The sequence below is a fragment of the Marmota flaviventris genome, chromosome 20, assembly GCF_047511675.1.
Source record: "Marmota flaviventris isolate mMarFla1 chromosome 20, mMarFla1.hap1, whole genome shotgun sequence".
NCBI lineage: Eukaryota > Metazoa > Chordata > Mammalia > Rodentia > Sciuridae > Marmota > Marmota flaviventris.
Window position 1 is genome coordinate 20,062,233 of NC_092517.1, and position 21,536 is coordinate 20,083,768.

The window sequence follows — 21,536 nt, forward strand, 5'->3', positions numbered from 1 at the left end:
CTCAGGGACCACCGTGGGAGTGAGAACTCACAACCTGGAGGGCTTTTTTTTTGGCACCAGGGACTGAACCCAGGGTCCCTCACCTGCTGAGCCCCGTCCCCAGCCCTATTTAGATTTTATTTAGAGACAGGGTCTCCCTGAGTGGCTTAGGGCCTCGCTAAGTGGCTGAGGCTGGCCTCCACCTTGCGATCCTCCTGCCTCAGCCTCCCAAATTGCTGGATGACAAGCCTTTGCCACCCAGCCCGGCTCCTTTCTGTTCCTGAGCCTCGGTTTCCCCATCTGTAAGATGGGCCTCCGTCTCCTATCGCTGGGGGTGTGTGACCATATCCCATGGACCTGGGAGGTGGTGTGTGATGAGCCACCCAAGCAGCCAGGATTGAGAGGAGCCCCCAATCCGGGTCCCTCCAGGAAGAGGACCTGGCAGCAAGGAGACCCCCTCCCAGCCGCTGGGCTTAGAAGAAAAATCTCCATTTGGGGGATAAGAACCCGCGGCCTGCAGGGGGGGCCCCAGAGCACAGAGGATCAGACCAGGCGAAGTCCCCGGCTCCACCCAGTGTCCCCACTGGGAGAAAGACCCTGGGCTCCTGTCCCAGGGCTGCAGGGACGGAGGGCAGCGGCCACCCCTCTCCTGCTCACCCATCGGTCAGCCCCGTGCCTTGTCCCCTCCCCAGGGCGATTCACCAAACTGCCACCTCCCACTTGGAGGACGGTGCAGGGGGCCGCCCGCGGGCCGCTGTCGCCCTCGTCACCCTCGTCACCGTCGCGGTGATTAATGGGCGGCCGCGCGGCCGGCGATGGATGCGGCTGTCACTGCGCCCGGCCGCGCTGACCCCCGGCCCCGGCCCCGCGATCAATGGGCGGCGGCGGCGGCGGCGGCTGCGCGGGCGCGATAAGATGGGCCGATGGGCGCCGCCGATTGCCCGCTCCGTCACCTGCCGTCGCCGTCCCCGTCACGCCGCCCGCGCGCAGATCGGCGCCGTCAGCGTCGCGTGATTAATGGGGACACCGGCGGCCGTGGGGAGGGACGGCGCGGGGCGGGTGTGGGCCTGGGGACGCGCAGGGGGACCCCTAGGGCTCGGCTCCCGCCGCGCTCACCCGGGGACCCGGGGACTTCAGCGGGGGCGGGAGCGCTGTGACAGCCAGACGGGCTTCCCGACCCCACCCCGCCCGCGCCAGACTCAGCCACTGGGGCCGCCGTCCTGGTCCCTTGCGGACCCCTTTCCCCCCTGTCCCAGCCATCGGAGAACCCAGATCCGAGCCGGGCGCCTGTCATCCCAGGCCGGAGGCTGAGGCCGGAGGATCGCAGATTCGAGGCCAGCCTCCGAACTTAGTGAGACCCTTAAAAACCGAAAAGGCTGGGACGTGGCGCGGTGGCCAGCGCCCCTGGGTCAGTCCCTGTCGCCGGGGTCCCCACCCCAGGGGCGAATCCCGCCTGCACTCTTCACCCTAAGCGGGAACTTGTCGCATTCAGGACGCGGTGACAAGCTGCCGGGTCCGGGCTCCCGCGCACCCCGCCCGACTGCGGCGCGTTTCTCCAGGCGACCGGGGAGACCCCTGAGGTGACCGTCCCCTGGCACCGTCCCTGCAAACCAGCGGCCCCGCGGCCGCCCCGAGCCCAGCGCGACCCGCCGGGGGCCACGGAGGCCGGGGGGCGTCCCGCAGCGGCAGCGCCGGCCACCGGGCGGGGGACAGCCGCGCCCTCCCTAGAGGAGCCGAGCTGCCAGCGGGAACGAGGTGGGGACCTCGGCTGGGTCGTCTGGGCCTCAGGCGACCCGCCGCGGAGACGCGCCGTCCCCTCCTCGCGGTTCCCGGGGGCTCCGCCGCCGCCTCGCAGCGAAGCGCGGCCGGCAATTGCGGGGCTGCAGCGCCGCCGCGCGGACGCACGCGCACAACGCGGTCCCGGCTCCGCCCACGCCCCGCCCCGGGGGCGTGGCAACGCGCGCCACGCTCCTGCACCGCCCACTCCCCCGCCCCTGGGGCGTGGCCTCGCGGGACCTGCTCCGGCACCGCCCACTCCCCGCCCCCGGGGGCGTGGTCACGGGCGCAATGCTCCTGCACCGCCAGCCCCCGGGCGGAGGGTGGCCAGGCGCCTGTGGGGAGCCCTCCGGGAAGACGACGCCCGCGGTACGTGTGCGCATGCGTAGCAGGGACGGCTGCGAACGTGGTTAAGGTTTAAGAAAACCCCGAAGGAGCCGGCTGCGGTGGGGCGCGTCTGTCATCCCAGCCGCTCCGGAGGCTGAGGCAGGAGGGTCGCCAGGTGGAGGCCAGCCTCAGCCACTCAGCGAGGCCTGTCTCTAAGGGGCTGGGACGGGGTCGTCGGGTAGGCGCCCCGGGGTCCAGCCCCTGGGACCACAACCCAAATTGCCCCGTGGTGCCCGCCCTCGGCCTCCTGTCCCCGACCACCAGCTCCCCAGGCCTCGTCTCCGGACACCCCCAACCAGATCGAGGCGTCTGTGCGACACTGACTTGGGGACTTACCAAGTGCAAGGCTGGGGACTCGCCGAGGAGCCCCCAGAGCCGTCCATCAGGCGCTCCCCGTCACCCCATCATCCTCTGCGCTCTCCGTGCCACGTCCAGTGTCCTGCGCTTTGGAACTGACACGCGATCCCTGGGTCCCTGTCACCCGGTGTTGAGCGGATTCTTTTTAATTTGTAGGGACTGGAGGTTCCGGCGGGTGGCCGACCACGGAGCCACATCCCAGCCCTATTTTTTGAGACAGAGTTTTGCTAAGTTGCTGAGGCTGGCCTCGAACTTGCGATCCTCCTGCCTCAGCCTCCCAAGTTGCTGGGATTCAAGGCGTGCGCCACGAGGCTGGGGTCATGGAGGCTCTTGTCCAAGTCCTTGTAGGCCCAGTTCCTTTCACAGTTGAGGGGAGGGGCATCCAGTGTTCTGGCTTCATGGAAACTGCTAGACCTTTCCTGATGCCCTTCGGTTTGCTTCTCATCCAGGCTTTAATTTAGCTTCTAGAATGGACAGATGTGGTCCCAGAAGGTGTGGGGCAAGCGGTGAGGTGGGTGCTGAAGCTCGGGCTGGTGCCACAGGCTCAGGCACTGGTCCTCATCAGGAAGCTGTGCACTTCCCTGGGCCGCCCACCCGGAGGCTGGGACTGGAGGCTCATGGGTATTATACTCCAGAGGATGAGGCCAGGCCAGTACGCAGATGGGGGTCAGCGGTGGGAAGGAAACCCAGGGGGTGGGCGCCAGGGGTGGCAGCCGACGTGGCCAGGACCCCCTCATTCTGGGCCTCAAGTAGATCCCAGCAGGCAGGAGCCTGGGGTAGGCAGAGCTCAGAGCTTGGCCTCCCATCTGCCTCCTGGTGCTTCCCGGGGCAGGAGGTTCCCGACTTGGGGTTTTCCCTGTATCAGGGACTGAACCCCAGGGCTGCTGGACCACGGAGCCCCACCCCAGCCCTTTTTATATTTAGAGACAGGGTCTCGCAAGTTGCTGAGGGCCTCACACTAAATTGTTGAGGCTGGCCTCCAACTCATGATCCTCCTGCCTCAGCCTCCCTAGTCACGGGGATACAGGCGTGAGCACAAGGGGGCGCTCCCAGGAGGAGGAAGGCCAGGCTGCAGGCCAGCGCGCCTCTGGGGATGAGCCTGAGGGAGAGGAGACTGTGACCCCGCAGTTTGTAAAAAGTTGCCTTTATTTCTCATTTATCCACCGTATCTCAGTTATGCCGTTTTGGCGTCCACAGTGACAGTCCCCTGGGAGCTGGGTCAGCCCCTGCCCACCCGCCCACTGTGACCACCGCCCACAGGCTGGAAGCCCAGGCCACAGGGGGCCAGCAGGACCGCAAGCTCCTCTCAGGCCCGGAGCTCTCCAGCCTCAGCCCGGGAGCCGGGGACTGGGCCTGCCTGCCAGAGGCCACGGAGTCCCCAGCGGTGGCCTGGGGAGGCCCTGACCTCTAACAGGCGCAGGAGAGGGACGGCGGAGGCCCCGTGGGCTGGGGGGCGGCTGGTGGCGGGGCTGCCCGGCTGGGGACTGGGTCTAGACAAGGCCACGTGTGAGAAGGTGCTGGGCCCTGGGCGGGGCCGGGGACCCCTGGTTCTGGTCCCAGGTCTCTGGGGACAATGTGCCACCTCTACTGAGGGGTGACGGGGCCCTCCAGAGGGAATCTGCAGCTGTGTCTGAGAGGGGCCTCCTGAGACCTCCGGGAAGGTGCCCAGCTCCGTGGTCTACGTCACCTGTCACCACAGACGTCATTGTCTTTTTGTCTCAGACACCAGAGCACCTTCCTGGGGACCCCGAGTCCCTGACCCTGAGCTGATGGCCGCCCTGAGCCTGAGCCTCCCCTCCCGGCCTCCGAATGCAGTGGAGGCTGAGTGTGGTGGAGGCTGAGAGAGCTGGTGGCGCCTCGCTGTCCCCTTACTTGCATTTGGTCCCTAAGTGCAGTAAGAACGTTCTAGAAACACAGGGGGAGACGGAACACGACCCTTCCCAGGGGCACAGGGGAGCTGCACGGTGAGGTCGCACAATGGCTGACTGGAGTCTGGACAAGCGGACGCGGCGGCGTGGTCCCCTGAGGCCACCGAGCTCGGCCAGGTGAGGGGGGAGGTGGCGACCCCAGGCCTCTCCTGGACGAGGACAAAGCTGCCAGGCCACGAGGTGGCCACAAGATGGCGGGGACGGCAGCCCTGGCTCTGCCCCACCGGACACTCAGTGGGAGAGCGGCCGCCAGTGGCCAGGGACCCAATGCCCCCCACGGGAACAGTCTTGAGCCAGACAGTGCCACCGCTGGTGACAACAGGGACATGCTGGTGACGCTGTCCATGTCCCCAAGAGGAGGTGCAACCCGACGCCCGACCACCCTAAGGCCACACACAGAGATTTTGTGCTTCCAACCAGAGTCAAAAAGCCACCTTTGTGGGGACCAGGGACGCCACGGTGGCTGCACACGTCACTGAGGGGGGAGGGGAGGCCAAAACAAAAGTCTGACAGACGATGGGGACAGCGCTCACCGTCCCTGTCACGACTGCAGCTGCCAAAGCCAGGAGGAGGAGAGGGGCCCCGCTGGGGGTGGCCAGCCTCACGGTGGACAGGAGGGCAGATGCCACCCAGCCAATATCCCCATGCGCCACAGCTCCGCTGCCCGGGGCCACCGCTGCCTTCCGAGGCACCGCCCGGCGTCCTCCCTGGTCCTCGGGCAGGCGTGGCTCTCAGAAGAGCAGGGCGCCCATGCTGCCCACCTCGCTCTGCTCCTTGACGAAGATCTCGAAGTACTGGTAGATGATGGTGACCGCCAGCAGGATCCCGGTCCCCGAGCCGATGGCGCCCAGGAAGTCAGCCAGGACCGAGAGGGCCCCGATACACAGGCCCCCAAAGGCGGCCGCCGTGGGGATGTACCTGGGGGAGGGCAGGCGGTCAGCCCCAGGCCACCAGAGCCCCCAGGTGACCACCAGGCTTGACCATGACTGAGACCAGAACCTCAGGAGGCCCCCCACCTCCCTGGGGCATCATCTGCTAACACCCCGTGCGCCCCACTAACGCTACGGGACCTAGTCCCTGCTCGGGGACTGCGACTAGTCCAAACTGAAAGGCTGCCGGACGCAGGGGCCCACGCCTGTCACCCCAGCGACTCGGGAGGCTGAGGCAGGAGGATCGCAAGGTGGAGGCCAGCCTCAGCTACTTTGCAAAACCCTAAGCAGCTCAGCGAGACCCTGTCTCTAAATATATAAAAAGGGCTGGGGAAGGGGCTCAGTATGGGGGCTGGGGACAAGACCCAAATGCTGAAGATGTCCCTCGAAATTGCCACTGTCCCTACCAAGGATTAGAGAGCAACCTGGAATTTGCAATTGTGGCTTTTAAAGTGGTTGCTTCTTTCGGGAACGGTCACCAAGTGACAGCCCCCAGGACAACCTGGCCTGTCACTTGACTTTGTAGACACAGCCCTGCTCACTGTGGCTGCTGCCGAGTGGCAAAGAAGAGCTGAGAGTGTGGCAGAGAGGCCCAGGGAGGCCGGAGGCAGCCGTCCATCCAGGATGAGGCCCACCTGCAGGGGCTGCTCCTCCTGCCCCGGGCACCTACCACCTGGGGCCTCTCCCCACCCTCCCTCCTCTCCACCCCAAGGTGACGGCCACAACTGGCCACCCGGCCGTGGTCCGGCTGATCTCTGGCCTCCTGTCCTCTCTGACCTCCCTGCTTCAAACACCATCCGCCCCCTGCGGCTCTGCTGGCCTCTCTGCCACATCCACCATCTTTTTTGGTCCCAGGGATTGAACCCAGGGGCACTTAACCCCTGAGCCCCGTCCCCAGCCCTTTTATATCTTATTTAGAGACAGCATCTCACTGAGTTGCTGAGGCTGGCCTCCACCTTGCCATCCTCCTGCCTTGGCCTCCAGGTGTGCCCCACGGGGCCTGGGGCTTCAGCTTAGATCCATCTGGAGCCCCCCTCTGTGCTCAGGTCCTGGGCACCTGCTCCTGGATGCCACCAGCATGAACAGAGGTGAGGGTCCCTTGCCACCAGCACCGTCCCTACAGAGCCCCATGCTGGGCCGCCAGGCACCTGTTCCCATGTCCCCAGAGCCCAGCACTTAGCAGGTTCATGAATATCCAATGACGCGGGGACCTTCCCTGTCCTGCAACCCGAGGACGAGACCCATGGCCACTGGAGACCCCGAGGCCACCAGTGCCCGAGGCCCAGGAGCCGCACACGCCGACTGGGAGCGGGCACCGCACTCACCGGTTGAGCTCGTGCACCATGGACGTCTCCCTGTGGCCCCGCATCACCATCTGCTGCTCCTTCAGCTGCTTGGCCACCTGCACGACGCCCAGAGCAGAGGACAGGCTCAGAGGTGGGTTTGGAGGGAAAGGTCTCGAGGTGCTGGGCACGTACAGGGCTCCTTCTGCAGCTCTAGGTCTTTACACGGACTTTAAGGGCCGGGGGTGCGCCTGTCATCCCAGCGGCTCGGGAGGCTGAGGCAGGAGGATCGCAAGGTGGAGGCCAGCCTCTACCACTTAGCGAGGCCCTGAGCAGCTCAGGGAGACCCCGTCTCCAGATGAAATCTAACAGGGGCTGGGAGGTGACTCAGGGGTTAAGTGTCCCTGGGACCAACAAGGTGCCGTAAGGAGACGACAACACAAGTGTCATCTTCCACTCTGGCTTCGGGTTCTCAGACCTGCTGCTGACGGCTGAGCTCTGTCCGTCTGTCCTTAAGGCTCTGAACTGTCTCACCAAGGTGGGTGGCCCGTGTGCATGTCACAGACCACCACTGTGACAAAGCGACAGGGCACGTGACACTTTAATAAAGTCCGCTCATACTTACATCCTTAGCAGAGGAGCCCGAGACCTCGATCCAGGTCTTGGAGAAGAAGGCGCAGGAGCCCAGCATGAAGACGATGTAGACCACCGCGTGGACGGGGTCCTCCAACACAGAGCCAAAGGACTCCGGCGGGGACAGGTAGTAGCACAGGCCACCAACTGGGTAGGCGCGGGCCGGGCCTCCAGAAGACGTGTCCTGGGAAGAAGGAACAGAAGGTCTGGGACGCTGTATCTACTGAACCTGAGCTTCTACATGAACCCAGAGCAGATCAAAGACTGTGATTTTTGGCGGGCGCAGTGGCCCACACCTGTCACCCCATAGCTCAGGAGGCTGAGGCAGGAGGATCGCAAGGTGGAGGCCAGCCTCAGCCACTTAGCAAGGCTCTAAGCAGCTCAGCGAGACCCTGTCTCTCATGCACAGAATTTAGGAAAGAACACAGGGGAGGACAGCTGTGGGCAAGACACTTGGTCATGGTGGCCGGGAGAGGCTCCCTGGGGACAGTGGACTTACAGACCAGGTGCCCAGCAGGCTGACGAGCAGGTTCCCACTGAAGCGGGCCGACAGCATCTGGGAGATGACGTAGAGGTTGGAGACCAGGGCGGACTGCAGGATGATGGGGATGTTGGAGGTGTAGAACAGCTTGATGGGGTAGGTGTTGTACTGGCCCCGGTAGCGCGCAGACTTGATGGGCAGGTCCACCCGGAAGCCCTGAGGACACAGAACAGGGCGCCCGTCACTGCCTCGCTGCCCCCTACGGTCCAGAGATATGAGAGGTGGCACCAGCTCTGGGGACCCAACTTCTGACAGTGTTGGGGAGCACCTGCCCCTTCCCTCACCCCCACTGTGCTTAGGGCACACACAGTGGCCTATGCCTGTCATCACCAGCAGCTCTGGAGGCTGAGGCAGGAGGACTGCAATTTGGAGGCCAGCCTCAGCAACTCAGCAAGAGCCTGTCTCTAAATAAAATCTAAAAAGGGCTGGGGACAGGGCTCAGGGGTTAAGCGCCCCTGGGTTCCATCCCTGGTACCAAAAGATAATAGAGATCCACAGTTCCTGTGCTCACACTGGACACACCTGGAAATAGATGACCACAGCAAAAACAAAGATGGTGGCAATGAGGTTCATGAGGTTGGGGAGATTCTGGCGGTAGAAGGCCTCTCGAAGGGCTCGGACTTTGTCTGTGCGCGTGGCCAAGAGATGGAACAGTGCGATGATGGCGCCTTCAAATTCCATGCCTGTTGGCGGAGGAGGGCACAGATGAGAAGGGAAGAACAAGAGGCTGGACTCACCTGGGTCTTGGGCCTCCTACCGGCCAAAGAAGAGGCAGGAGAACAGAATCAGCCAGGAGACTCACAGTCACGGGGTCACAATCTGGATTTTTTTTTTTGGTCCCAGGGATGGAACCCAGGGGCGCTTAACCCCTGAGCCCCGTCCCCAGCCCTTTTTAGGTTTTATTTAGAGACAGGGTCTCGCTGAGTTGCTTAGGGCCTTAATAAGTGGCTGAGGCTGGCCTCCACCTTGCGATCCTCCTGCCTCAGCCTCCCGAGCCGCTGGGATTTCAGACATGCGCCTGATACAATATGAATTTTTTGAATCTCTTATTTCTCTTTCTATTTGAACTACAGCAATGGACTAGTCCACTTTTTAAATTCTTTGGGTACTAGGGATCGAACCCAGTTCTTCTTATTTTTAAATAAGTGGCCTTGAACTTTTTTCTTTTCCTTTTTTAAAGTATTTTTTTGGTCGTGGTTGACTCAATACCTTTATTTTATTTATTTATTTTATGTGGTGCTGAGGATCCAACCCAGGGCTAGGCAGGCGCTCTGCCACTGAGCCACAGCCCCAGGCCTGGCCTTGAACTTTCTTCCTTCTGGGCCTCAGCCTTCGCTGAGATTAGAAGTGATCAGAGGTCCCAGGTGGCCCCGCCCCGCCCCGCCCAGCTACTCCACCCTTTTGAATTCACTGGTGCCCTTTCTTGGCCGGGTGAGTTCAAGGCCACGGCTGCTAGGGATGAAGAGCCCCAGGCAGAAGGGCCCCCCAGCTCCTGAAGTCAGGCTCAGGCTGGCCTGGGGGGCTGGCCCTCTGTGCCCTATGCAGTTGCACACAGGGCCCTATGACATCTGTGCCAGCACGACGGTCACAATCTTGATTTTTTTTTTAGTACTGGGGACTAAACTCAGGGTTCCTTGACCCCTGAGCCCCCTCCCGAGCCGTATTCTGTATTTAGAGACATGGTCTCCCTGAGTTGCTTTGGGCCTTGCTGTGGCTGAGGCTGGCCTCCACCTGGGGATCCTCCTGCCTCAGCCTCAGCAAGGGGCAGAAAGGGGCGTGGCCTGAGGAACGGCAACAGATGGGCCAGGGACGCTACAGCACAGGGCACCAAGGTCCAAGCACTTCAGAAATGGTGTGAGACTGACTTGAGGACAAAAGCACAGTGGGAAACACTGTCACCTGTCACCGTGACCCCTGCTGCCCAGGTCAGTGCTTCCCTAGACGTGGCCTCTGTGGGCAGAGTGGCTGCCGGCTGGGGACTCAGACGTCCCAGTCCCTCCTTGGGACAGCATTTTTCTGCCACCCCTGACTTGGGACAGTGAGAAATGTGTCGCCTTCTGGCCGGCCACTCAGATGGGCCATCTGTCCTGTAGACCACGTGGACGGGACGTCCGGGAAAGAAACGCTGTCCTACCACTCCCTGTGGTCCAGAATCTGAAGATATTAAAGCTCCAGCATTTTGTAAAGGAGGAAGTTCAGCAATCCCAGGGGGAGGAAGCAGGGACTTGTCCTGGCTCCTCTTGCCACCAATGACCTCTCTGAACTCCTCTCACATGCTCCGCCTAGCCCCACGCCGACCCTTGAACACACCAGCTCATCTCTGCCCCAGGGCCTTTGCACCTGCCAGGTTCTCTAGACAGACCCCCGTAATGCTCTTCCCCAGTCGCCCCGTCTGCCTTCTCTGCTCCACTCTGACCCAGGGCCCTGGGTGACACTGATGCTCACGCGTCTTACGTTATATCCCTTTGTATTCTTAGCACCCACAGAAGTGCTGACACTAACAGCACCTGCCTGACAAGTGTCTGGAATAAAAGGTGGGTCACAGCAGTGGCAGGGTGAGGGCCTTAGGAGCTTTCCGAATGTTTAACGTGGTCATTTCTTGAAAGTCACTACCCGCTGATCTCTGGGAACTGGGTTGTTTCTTGCACTAGTGCCGCCCGGGGGTGAGAGCCGTGTGACCTCTGTACTGTCCCCCTCCCTCCCAGCCTGGACTGTCCCCCACCTCAGGGAAGCAGGACCAACTGCGCTCTCCACCCGAGGGGCCCTTCCACACCCCACTTTCCAGGTCACAAGCTGAGCCGTGGTGGCACCAGCCGCAAGCCACCTGTGCCCTCTCTGCCCACTTCTTGCCCGTCCTGGGGTGTCCCTGTGACTCCGCCATCTTGGCTCCTTCCAGCACCACTCATGGCCCCCCAGGTAGCCCCTCTGCCCCAGCCAGGTCCCAGAGGTGGCCAAGGGCAGCCACCTCCACATCTCGGTTCCCTGGGGCCTTCACCTCTCGCCAGGTCCTAAGGCCCTTGCTCTGATGTCACACTGGCTGGCTCAGGCTGGATGGCTGTGCCACCTCCCAGGCTTTTTCTCAGCCTGTCTCCCAGGGACAGCAAATCTTTCCTTCCCAAACTGTCCCCTCACTCACTACCCTGCTCCAGAGCAAAGTGACCCTCAGGGTGGCTGCCGCGGCCCAAGCCTTCGCTGACGGGCCCCTGTGGCCACCACTGCTCCCGATCCTTTCAAAGGCAGGCTCCCCCCCAAAGCCAGGGGGTCTTGGCAGACACCCCGACTCCTACCCGGCCTTCACCCCCACATCCACGACTGGGGCCCAGCTGCTTTGCACCCCCAGGTCCTCAATTCATCTCAGATTTTCTAGAATTCTAGTTAGAGTCCATGGAAAAACTTGGTGTCACTTCTGTAAGTGTCCCCAACCCTCCTTCTCCAAGGTCCAGTCTTTCCCATGGGATCCCTCAGGCACCCTGCAGGGACCTGTGTACAGTTTCCTCAATTTGATGACGAGGCACTGGAGGCCAAGAACCAGCTCCACAGTGAATTCCAAGAAAACACGAAAATGCACACAAGTATTTCTCCTGAGGGACTTCCCGGCACATAACAGCTTCAGGTTCAGAGGCCAAAAAAGAAAAAAGTCGATTTCCATGCGTCATGGCGCACACCTGTGATCCCAGTGGCTCTGGAGGCTGAGGCAGGAGGATTACAAACTGGAGACCAGCCTTAGTAGAATTGGGGCCCTGAGCAACTCAGCGAGACCCTGTCCCTAAATAAAATATAAAAAGGGCTGGGGACGGGGCTCAGGGGTTAACTGTCGCTGAGTTCAATCCCCAGTGCCTCCTGCCCACAATTGGCAATACTGGGGATTTTACCCAGGAACAGCCATTCTACCCCAGCCCTTCTGGAGACAGGGCCTCACTTATTGGCCAAGGCTGGCCTTGAACTTGTCATCCTCAAACGAACTGCATCTTGCCTGAACAAGTGGTTTGCTGTAGCAATTTCATTTTTAGAATTTTATTCACTAAGAACGACTCTAAAATATGTGCAGATGATCGCCCGAGGACATTCACTTCGATGCTAACTGTAACCGAGAAAGGACTGAAATGTCCACCAGAAGACAATTGGCTAAAATCAACACTCCTTTCTCCTTGCAGTGCAGGTTCATGCTAAGAAAAATGAGGCAGGAGTACTCTGTGGCATGCTAAATGTCCTTGAAATACTCTTATAAGATGTGGAACTTTAGAATTTAGAAGTTTAGATATTATTTTGAATGTAAGCCTTACTTTATTTGGTACTAGGGATTTAGCCCATTTAACCCCTGAGCCCCGTCCCCAGCCACTTTTTATATTTTATTTAGAGACAGGGTCTCGCTGACTTGCTCAGGGCCTTGCTAAGTGGCTGAGGCTGGCCTCCACTTTGCGATCCTCCTGCCTCAGCCTCCTGAGCTTCTGGGATGACAGGCTTGAGCCTCTGCACTCAGCTATATTTTTAAAGCTTTGCACACTGGAAATTCAGAAGAGATGTCCTTGAAACACATTTCCCCCAGAGGAATGCTTTGCGTGCATCAAAACTTCCCGCAGAGGTGCCCCCCGGGAGGCAGGGCCCTTACCTCGGCCGGTGTTGACGGTGGTGGGGCTGAAGGCCTTCCACACGATGGTCTCGCAGATGTTGGTGGCGATGAAGAGGGAGATGCCAGAGCCCAGGCCGTAGCCTTTCTGAAGAAGCTCATCCAAAAGGAGGACAATCAAGCCCGCCACAAAGAGCTGCAAAATGAAAATCAATCAATCACTAAAAGTGGACTCCATGTCACTAGCCCCAGGGACCTGGTTCTTCCCATCTGGCTCTCTGCTATGAGGCCAAATAAGAGCCTCTTCTCGGTCTGCCTTGGTGAATTCAGAAGCCAAAGCCAGGGTCTTTCCATTCTTTTATTTATTTATTTTTTTTGTTTTTAAATCCCTTGAGCGCTCTACAGCTGAGCCCCAGCCCCAAAATACTTTGTTTTTATTTCTTAAATTTTTTTGTGTGATTTTAAGTGGACAGCATGCATTTATTTATTTCAATATTTTTCGTAGTAGATGGATGCAGTATTTTTATTTTAATTTTTGTGCGGTGCCCAGGCTCGAACCCAGGGCTTTGCACTGGTTAGGCCAGCACTCAGCCCTGAGCCCGGACCCAGCCCCGGCTGAGCATCGCTGCGGAGGAAGAGGGAGGGCAGGGTCCCTCAGGAAGCGGGGTGCAAGTGGGAGCTCACCTGAATGGTGATGAGCAGGCAGATCCCAGCGCCCATCTCCGAGGGGTCCCCGTACATGCCCGTCATCACGTACACGATAGACTGGCCGATGGTGATGATCATGCCGAACACTAGGACCCCAAGAAAACCCTGAGTTGGTCATCACAGGGACGTCAGTGGGACACCAGGAGTGGGAACAGCTGCTGGACACTCCTGCAGGGCAGAGTGTGGCAGGAACCCAGACGAAAAATACTGACACTGCCCCGGGGACCTTGGTGAGGACCGTCAAACTGGCACACGTCAAAAGCGCACGAGAACTCAGAGGCCTTCTAGCGAAAGCACACGTTTGGTCTCTTTTGTGGCTTTAGGGATTGAACCCAGGGACCCTCGACTACTGACCCCCGTCCCCAGCCCTATCTTGTATTTTATTTAGAGACAGGGTCTCGCTGAGTGGCTTAGGGCCTTGCTAGTTGCTGAGGCTGGCCTCCACCTTGCGATCCTCCTGCCTCAGCCTCCTGAGCTGCTGGGATGACAAGCATGCTCCACAGCACCTGGCTTCGATTTAATTCTTATGACAGCTCTGAAGTAGATGTCACCTCCTTCGTGAGGTAAGGAAATCGTGGTTGGTGAAGGGGTGACCTCCATGCCCTGATCCTTCAACTCCACCCTCTGGGGCGTTCCTGCCCTCCCCTGCCCTGCCTGGCCTTACCCCGTACCCAGCATCTCCCAGAAGTGCTCTCCCACTAACAGGCCGTGGAGCACCTACAGGGTTGGCAGGCCAAGGACACAGGCCAAGGAGGGGACACAGGCCAAACTGGGCTGTTTTAATGCCCCCGATTTTAGAGCCAATTCAAATTCTCAACTAGACACCAGAACTTCCCACATGATCTTTCTTACACTTCTGGGCTCCGTTGAAGAGGGCTCGGTCTTTTGGGGTGTCACCAACTTCGATAATCTTGGCGCCGGCCAAGAGCTGCATGATGAGGCCCGAGGTGACAATTGGAGAGATACCCAGCTCCATGAGTGTGCCTAAAGAAAGGGGTGGCAACACAGCCCTCGTGAGCTCAGGAAAGGGAGACCTCATTTAACAAAACGAACCTCCAGATTTGCATGTGTACCCCTTCTCCACGTCGGATGCGCTTCAGGTTGCTGGCAGCAATTATAGAATAATCCCCCAAAACCAAAGAGCAGAACCCAACCGAATCCCTCCTTGGAGCCCGCCAGGCCCTGTCTCCTTCTGTTTGGAAAGTCACATCCCCCAGAACAGATCCATTCTAGCTGGACAGAGATCAGAGAGGTCCCTCCTCCATCAGTTTATAAAACTGGGTAACATTCAAATCATCCCCTGAGGCTGGAGACGGGGCTGGTCCCATCCTATCTAGTTGGGAATCAACCTTCCTTCCATTATGTTAAGCTGAACTATGATTCTGAGGGGCTGGGACCTCATTTGAACCCCATTTTTAAACCATGACCATCAAATGCACCATCAACATACACAAGAAAATTATTTTTCCAGACCTACAGGGGACTGGTCAGAGTCGACCCTACACTGTCTGTCGCTCGTGGTTTTGATGCATATATTTCACCTGTAGATATGAAAGAGATGCAGCTGAGAAACAAATGGAATGTTCTAGAAAATGTTATGGTGGACTCGCCATCTCGTTTCAGGTATTGAAAACACTCTAGTTTTTGCAAGTTTTCAGAAATTCTCTAGCAGAGACTTATCTGGCTCTTCCAGGTTTTGTATTGCATTCAAACCCAACTCCAAAGAAGATGATCTTTCTCAGGGCGGAGTGCACCACTGATCAGGCTATTCAATGTGGCACCCGCAGACACTGCAGGCTACGTAGCTTCCTGTTCTCTGAGCTCCACAGAAAGGCTGTCATTAAGCTAAATGGGGCTTGTCCAGCAGAGAAGAGGCCGAGTGAGTCTGAGCCTACCTCTGTTGGAGGCCAGAATCACTCGCATCCAGTAGAAAGGGTCCGCAGAATCGGAGGACATAATACCAAATAGAGGGATCTGGAAAGAAGCAGAAAGAAAAGGAGTATGTCTGGTCCCCTCTCCCCCCCTGCCCCAAAGCCAGCACAGGAGACCGGATTTACCTGACAGCATACTAAGAAGATGAAGAGGGTGATGGCTGTCCACAGCACCTTCTCCTTAAACTGGATCTGCAGAAGAGACAGAATCAGAGCACAAGAAGTTTCCCAGCAAGTCAATAAAAATGAAGCAATTCGGGAGGCTGAGGCAGGAGGATCACAAATTGGAGGCCAGCCTCAGTAATTTAGCGAGGCCCTAAGCAACTCAGCGAGACCTTGTCTCTAAACAGGGCTGAGGATGTGGCTCAGTGGTCGAGTGCCCCGAGTTCAATCCCCAGTATCCCCCCAAAAGAACACTGCGTAGAAAGTGACTTGTCACACAGACAAGCCTACACGTATGAGCGATTTCATTGGATGGAAGAGCTGGTAAGTAAAATCTGGAATTTGGGATTGTTGCTGTGATTTTCTGTGAATCAAGGAGAAAACCATGTAATAAATAACATGGGGGAGAAAGTGTTGCCCCGAGTTCTAGTAACATCTGTTCAAGCGACTTCAAGTTGAACAGGTGACATGATTGATTTTACAGATGACTGTCAAGAATCATTAGGAAAGTTCACAGCCCTCCTGCCCAGGAGTTAGTCACTGAGTGAGAGTGAAAAGTCTTCTGGATTTTTCTGCCTTGAAAATGGAGTGTATCATTAGTCTTGCTGCCTTTACTACCAAGAAGGCACAATCTCCTACAGTGGGGCTGGAGGCAGACACACACATACCCCCACACAGAGGGGGTGAATTCAGGGCTCAGATATGAATCTATCGGGTTCATACATGATACATATGCCTCTGTGCCACACCGAATCTGGAGCTGAAGGATATATATTCCTAACTTCCTGGAGGAGGGCTCCAAACCTTTCCTTCCCTTGGGGAATGCTCCCCTTACACACTGCTGTCCTTCCACAATGAGACAGAAGTTGGCCAGAGGACGGTGACACCATTCAGACTAACCAGTGATATGACAAACTTGTAGTGAAACGCACCTCTTCCCCCACTCCGCCCTGCAGTGCTGGGGGACAAGCCGGGGGTCTACTGCATATACTAAGCAAGTGCTCTACCCCTGAGCTCCATTCTCAGCCTTTTAAATTTCTATTTTGAGTCAGGGTCTTGCTAAGTGGCTGAGGCTGGCCTCCAACTTGCAATCCTCCTGCCTCAGCCTCCCCAGTAGCTGGGATGACAGGACTCATTTTGAAATGACTAAGTCTCCTCTCTTGGTTACAGATTTAACAGCACAAATTGAAAACCTCTTTACCCAAGGGCCGTCTCCTCTGCCTTATAAATAGCTCCTAGCCCCATGGGCGTTCAGTACTAAGGTTCATCCTCCCATGCAAAAGCCTGCAAACCAGACTCTAGGCCTCCCTCTTACTTCCAAAGCAATTTCCTGTCAGATCCTCTCCATTCATCTCCCATCGCTTCCTGCTTGCCCACGTCCACCATCCAAACACACGAGGCTGGTCTTTTTATTTTTGTACCAGGGACTGAACCCAGGAGTGCTTCACCCCTGAGCCCCGTCCTCAGCCCTTTTTGTATATTTTATTTAGAGACAGGGCCTTGCTGAGTTGCTGAGGGCCTCACTAAGTTGCCGAGGCTGGCCTCCAACTTGCGATCCTCCTGCCTCAGCCTCCCACAGTGCTCTGCTAGTCTTGTCTTCTTTGCCTTAAATACCAAATTAGACTCCCAAAGCCTAAGATCCACACAGATGTCAAGCACACATCAACCTGTGGGTGCATTCACAACAGTCTGTGTAGAGTAGACACAAGTATCTCACTGGCCACTTTCAGAGCCGGGTCCTTCACCATTGAACAGCTCCAGTTACATCAGGGAATCCCTCTCTTGGGCTGCAGTGGGCCGCCATGCAAAACCCCGACATCTCTATCTTAGTCTGACTGCACCTGCTGGGGAGAGCAGCGGCCCTCCCCAAACGCCTCTCTGAGCATTTTGACAGCCTACGAAAGAGGAAGACCTCATCCGCACCCCGGGCTGCTCTTGCCCTTAGGAGCTGGATTCAAAGGGCGTCTCCTGGGGTCCTGCTGGAGGGAGGGAGGGAGGGAGGAGGGGTCCCAGGAGCTGATCCTGCCGGAGGGGAGGGCGGTGGGGACCCAGGAGCTGCGCCGCTGGAGGGGAGGGAGGGAGGGAGGTGACTCAGCCCGGGGATCTTCACGATTCGCTCGTGGCCCAGATTCTTTTTGGGGACAGGGGAACCTGATTCGAAAGAAACAACTCCCGCGAAAGGCGCTGCGAAGAGGGCGCCACGGCCTCGGCGGGGAGTCCCGGTGCCCGGCGGCCTCCCCGCGGCCTCCCGCTGCCCCCCGGCGGCCCGAGGCCATCTTGGCCCGCGGCGGCTCACCTTGCGCTCCGGCTTCTGGATCTCGGGCAGGATGACACAGAAGGGCTTGATGACTTCCAGGAACTTGACTTCGGGGGGACAAAGGAGAGCGGCAGTGAGCGCCCGGGAGGCCGGCCGCGCCACCGGGGAGCCTCGAGGCCCGGAGGGGCAGCGCGGAGGAGGAGGGCCGGGGCCGGGGCCGGCCTGGCCAGGGGACGCGCGGGGAAGGGGAAGGGGATCCCACCCGTCCCGGCCGCCCCGGGGGAACTCACTCGCCATGGCGGCGGCTGCTCGGGCTCGGCGCCCCGCTCCGGCTTCGCTGCGCTCCGAGTGGAGTGACGCCGCCTGCTCCGGAGCGCAGCTCCTCCGCCGCCGAGAGACACGTCAGTGCTAACCCGGCGGAGAGCGGCGCGGCGCGGGGCGGGGCCGGGGGCGGGGGCGGGCCGCAGGCCACTTCCGCTTCCTGCCACGCGCGCCGGCCGGCCGCCGCGCCGCTTCGGCCGAGGCCACAACTCCCGGCAGGCAGCGGGGCCCCGAGGCCCGACGGGAAGCGGGCGCGGGGCATGCCGGCGCGGGGCATGCCGGGGCGGGGCCTGGAGCTGGGCTTCTGCGGCTGCGCAGACTCGGCGGGGGCAGCCGACCGCAGAGGGTGGGTGGCGCTTCCGGAGCCCGGCGGGGCGGGGGCGGCGGGCCTGGGTGACGCGCCGGTGGCTTCCCTGCCGCTGACCGCGCTTAGCGCTCCTTGAGGTCGGCGGACGGGCTGCAGGGCCCGAGCGCCGATGGGTTTCGGTGTTTGTCCGCTGGTGGGTTCCGGCCGGGGAGCCTCGGGACGCCTTTGTTGGGTCACTCGGCAAACGGGCGGGTCCGGCCAGGCGTGGCCCCTGCAGCGGGGACAGATGGTTGCGGAAGGGACCTCGTCGGAGGAAGGCTGCGGCGGCTCGGGGAGTAACCCGGAGTCCCTGGGCCAAGCCCGCTCCCCCTGGGGGAGACCCGAGGGGGCCGCCGTGGCCGGGCGAGGGGACCTCGGTGGGAGAGGGGCCGGGCGGGGGGACCTCTGCCCGGGAGCGGGGACCTCGGGCCGGGCTTTTCCGGGGGAGCGGGCGCTGCTGGGGGGCGGACAGAGTCACCAGACCTTGACCTGAGCCGGTGGAGGTCGCAGTGCCGACGTGGCGAGGTGGCCTTTTTTGCTGTGCCTTTTGGTCCTAGGGATTGAACCCCCTGAGCCCCGTCCCCAGCCCCTTTTTATATCTTATTTAGAGACAGGGTCTCGCTGAGTTGCTCAGGGAGTCGCTAAGTGGCTGAGGCCGGCCTCCAACTTGCGATCCTCCTGCCCCAGCCTCCCCAGGCGGGAGCCACTGCCACCCACGCCAAGTTGCTTTTTTAGGTGTTCCTGATTTTATTTCCCCTTAACCACCGTGGTCAGGCAGGTAGATCCATTCAGTGAAGTGGCCCAGGTGGGACACCACTTTATATCCATCCCTCACCAAACCCAAAAGCCCAAACAACAGAAGGTCTTTGTGATGGTGCAGGAGGATCACCAGGTGGAAGCCAGCCTGGGCCGTGGAGTGAGATTCAGGATCGAAATTTTAAAAAAGGGCTGGGGATTAGCTGAGTGGCAGAGCACGCCTGGGTTCAGTCCCCAGTGCCATCAAAGAAAAAGACAAAGAAAAGCAGGTAATGACTAGGGTCGTGATTGCTGTGCAAGCCCCCACCTTCCCTTCCAGGACCCAAGGCCAACCCTGGCAGCCTCTGGACTGAATTCAGATAGACCAGAGCAGGTATTTGGCCAGCACTCACTCTGTACCCACGATGAAATGCTCTCGTGGTGTCATAGTAATTGGAATAAATGTCCCAATGAATTAATATTTTATTGTACTGGGAATTGAACTCAGAGGCACTGAACCACTGAGCCCCATCCCCAGCCCTATTTTGTATTTTATTTAGAGACAGGGTCTCGCTGAGTTGCTTAGGGCCTCACGGTTGCTGAGGCTGGCCTCCACCTTGTGATCCTCCTGCCTCAGCCTCCTGAGCCGCTTGGATGACAGGCCTGCACCACCGCACCTGGCTCAAATATTTTAAACACAAACTCATTGGTTGGTAGGATGTAAGTTCCGTTGATACTAGACCTCTTGTTATGGCACATCTGGGAAACGTTCGTGACCGGTTGACGAGTGTCACTGAAAGGACTGTTGAAAAGTTGCGTAGGTTTACAAACACGATTTGCTTTAGGAGAATCACTAGTTTGAGCAGGGCTTGGTGGCACATGCCTGTCATCAACAGGTAATCCCATGCCTGTAATCCTCCGAGGCTGAGGCAGGAGGATTTGTGAGCCAAAGCCAGCCTCATTAGCTTAGTGAGATCCTGTCTGTAAATAAAATACAAAAAGGGCTGGGGTTCAATTCCTGGTAGAAAAAGAAAATAAAAGATACTTTTATTGCTGGACATAAATCGTGGTACATACTTGTAATCACTGTGACTTTGGAGGCCAAGGTAGGAGGATACTGAGTTTGAGGCCAGCCTCAGCCATTTAGTAAGTCCTAAGCAACTTGATGAAACCATGTCTCAAAATAAGAAATAAAAAGGTCTGTGGGTATGGTTCAAGTGGTAAAGCATCCTTGGTTCAATTCCCAGTCACCCCCCCCCCCCTAAAAAAAAAAAAGGACACTCTTGTTAGCACATCATGATTATTTTGGGAAATTGTAGGTATGCAGTGTTTTTAAAAGCTTAAGATTATATTATAAAATTAGAAACAAGCCAGGCATGTGGCCCACACCTGTCATCCCAGCAACTGGGGAGGCTGAGGCAGGAGGATCGCAAAGTGGAGGCCAGTCTCAGCAAGGCCCGAAGCAACTCAGCGAGACCCTGTCTCTAAATAAAATAAGAAGGGCTGGGGACAGGGCTCAGGGGTTAAGTGCCCCTGGGTTCAATCTCTGGGACCAAGAAAAAAAAGAAAAAGGAATATTAAGATTACTATTACAAACCTCATCACCACCCGGAATTAACAATGTAAGAAATCAGGCAATGTTGGATGCTCATATGGATTTAAGCACTCCCTGTTTTGGAGCTGGGGCTGTGGCTCAGTGGTAGCACACTTGCCTGGCATGCGTGAGGTCCTGGGTTCAATCCTCAACACCCCATATCAATAAATGAATCAATAAAATAAAAGATCCACTTACAACCAAAAGGGCAGGTGGGCTTTAGGTCAAGCTGGATCCAGGAGGACGAGGACTGCAGTCACACTGTTTCTCTGCCTCTCCGAGCTCTGCTTTTGGATATAGGTTTCCTGCCTTAGGGTGACCCTCAGCTGATCCACAAGTCACAGATTTTTTTTTTTTTTTTTTTGCTTCATGGCTGGGTGTAAACAGGTTCTCAAACTAGCCAAGTGCTTTACCAGTGAGCTACAACCTTAGCCCTTCTCTTGTTCCTCCCTCTACCCACCCCGTGGTCCTGGGCTTTGAACCCAGGGTGCTTAACCACTGAGCCACATCCCTAGCCATTTTTCTCAAGATGGATGTTTTAGTTTTAAGGGGAGACAATATCTTTATTTTACATTTATGTGGTGCTGAGGATCCAACTCAGGGCCTCAAGCAGGCTAGGCAAGACTATCACCAAGCCACAACCCAGCCCCCAGCCATTTTTTAATATTTTATTTAGAGACGAGGTCTCACTGAGTTGCTCAGGGCCTCACTAAGTGGCTGAGGCTGGCCTCCAACTTGAGATCCTCCTGCCTCAGCCTCCTGAGCCACTTGGGATGACAGAAGTGAGCCACTGCTCCTGGTGTTGATTATCTTTTCAAATGCTTATTTGACATCCATGTGTCTTTTTCAGTGTTCAGTGAAAGGTCTTGTCTCTCCAGCCCCACCCCCTGGAGTTAGTTTTTCATTGTGCTAGAAGATCAGTGATTTTGTTTCATTTATTTTTTAAAATATTTTTAGTTGTAGATGGACACAGTACCTTTATTTATTTACTTATGTGGTACTGAGAATCGAACCCAGTGCCTCTCACCTGCTAGGCAAGTGCTCTACCACTGAGCCACAGCCCCACCCCAGTGATTTTATTTTTTAATTTAGCTAATATTAT

The 21,536-nt window shown here is 58.0% G+C and overlaps 1 protein-coding gene across 1 annotated transcript; it reads right to left on the bottom strand.

Annotated features, from left to right (window-relative positions):
* Positions 1 to 3,627: 3,627 nt before the first annotated feature.
* Positions 3,628 to 17,877, bottom strand: Sec61a1 (SEC61 translocon subunit alpha 1). Its single transcript, XM_027954437.3, has 12 exons — positions 17,729 to 17,877; positions 17,478 to 17,545; positions 15,146 to 15,211; positions 14,984 to 15,062; positions 13,941 to 14,072; positions 13,065 to 13,174; positions 12,423 to 12,576; positions 8,336 to 8,496; positions 7,772 to 7,969; positions 7,265 to 7,456; positions 6,682 to 6,758; positions 3,628 to 5,345 (listed from the first exon to the last, which is right to left on the bottom strand). Exons 1-12 carry the CDS (start codon positions 17,733 to 17,735, stop codon positions 5,159 to 5,161), a joined length of 1,431 nt encoding a protein of 476 aa, XP_027810238.1. The 5' UTR covers positions 17,736 to 17,877; the 3' UTR covers positions 3,628 to 5,158.
* Positions 17,878 to 21,536: the final 3,659 nt, after the last annotated feature.

What these genes read in the sequence shown, in the direction of transcription:
- Sec61a1 (XM_027954437.3), bottom strand. An exon ending in GCCTGCTCATCACCATTCAG is followed by an intron (nt 12,577 to 13,064) that starts GTGAGCTCCCAC and finishes TTCATTTTGCAG; the next exon opens with CTCTTTGTGGCGGGCTTGAT. An exon ending in CGGGCTCCTCTGCTAAGGAT is followed by an intron (nt 6,759 to 7,264) that starts GTAAGTATGAGC and finishes GGCGTCGTGCAG; the next exon opens with GTGGCCAAGCAGCTGAAGGA.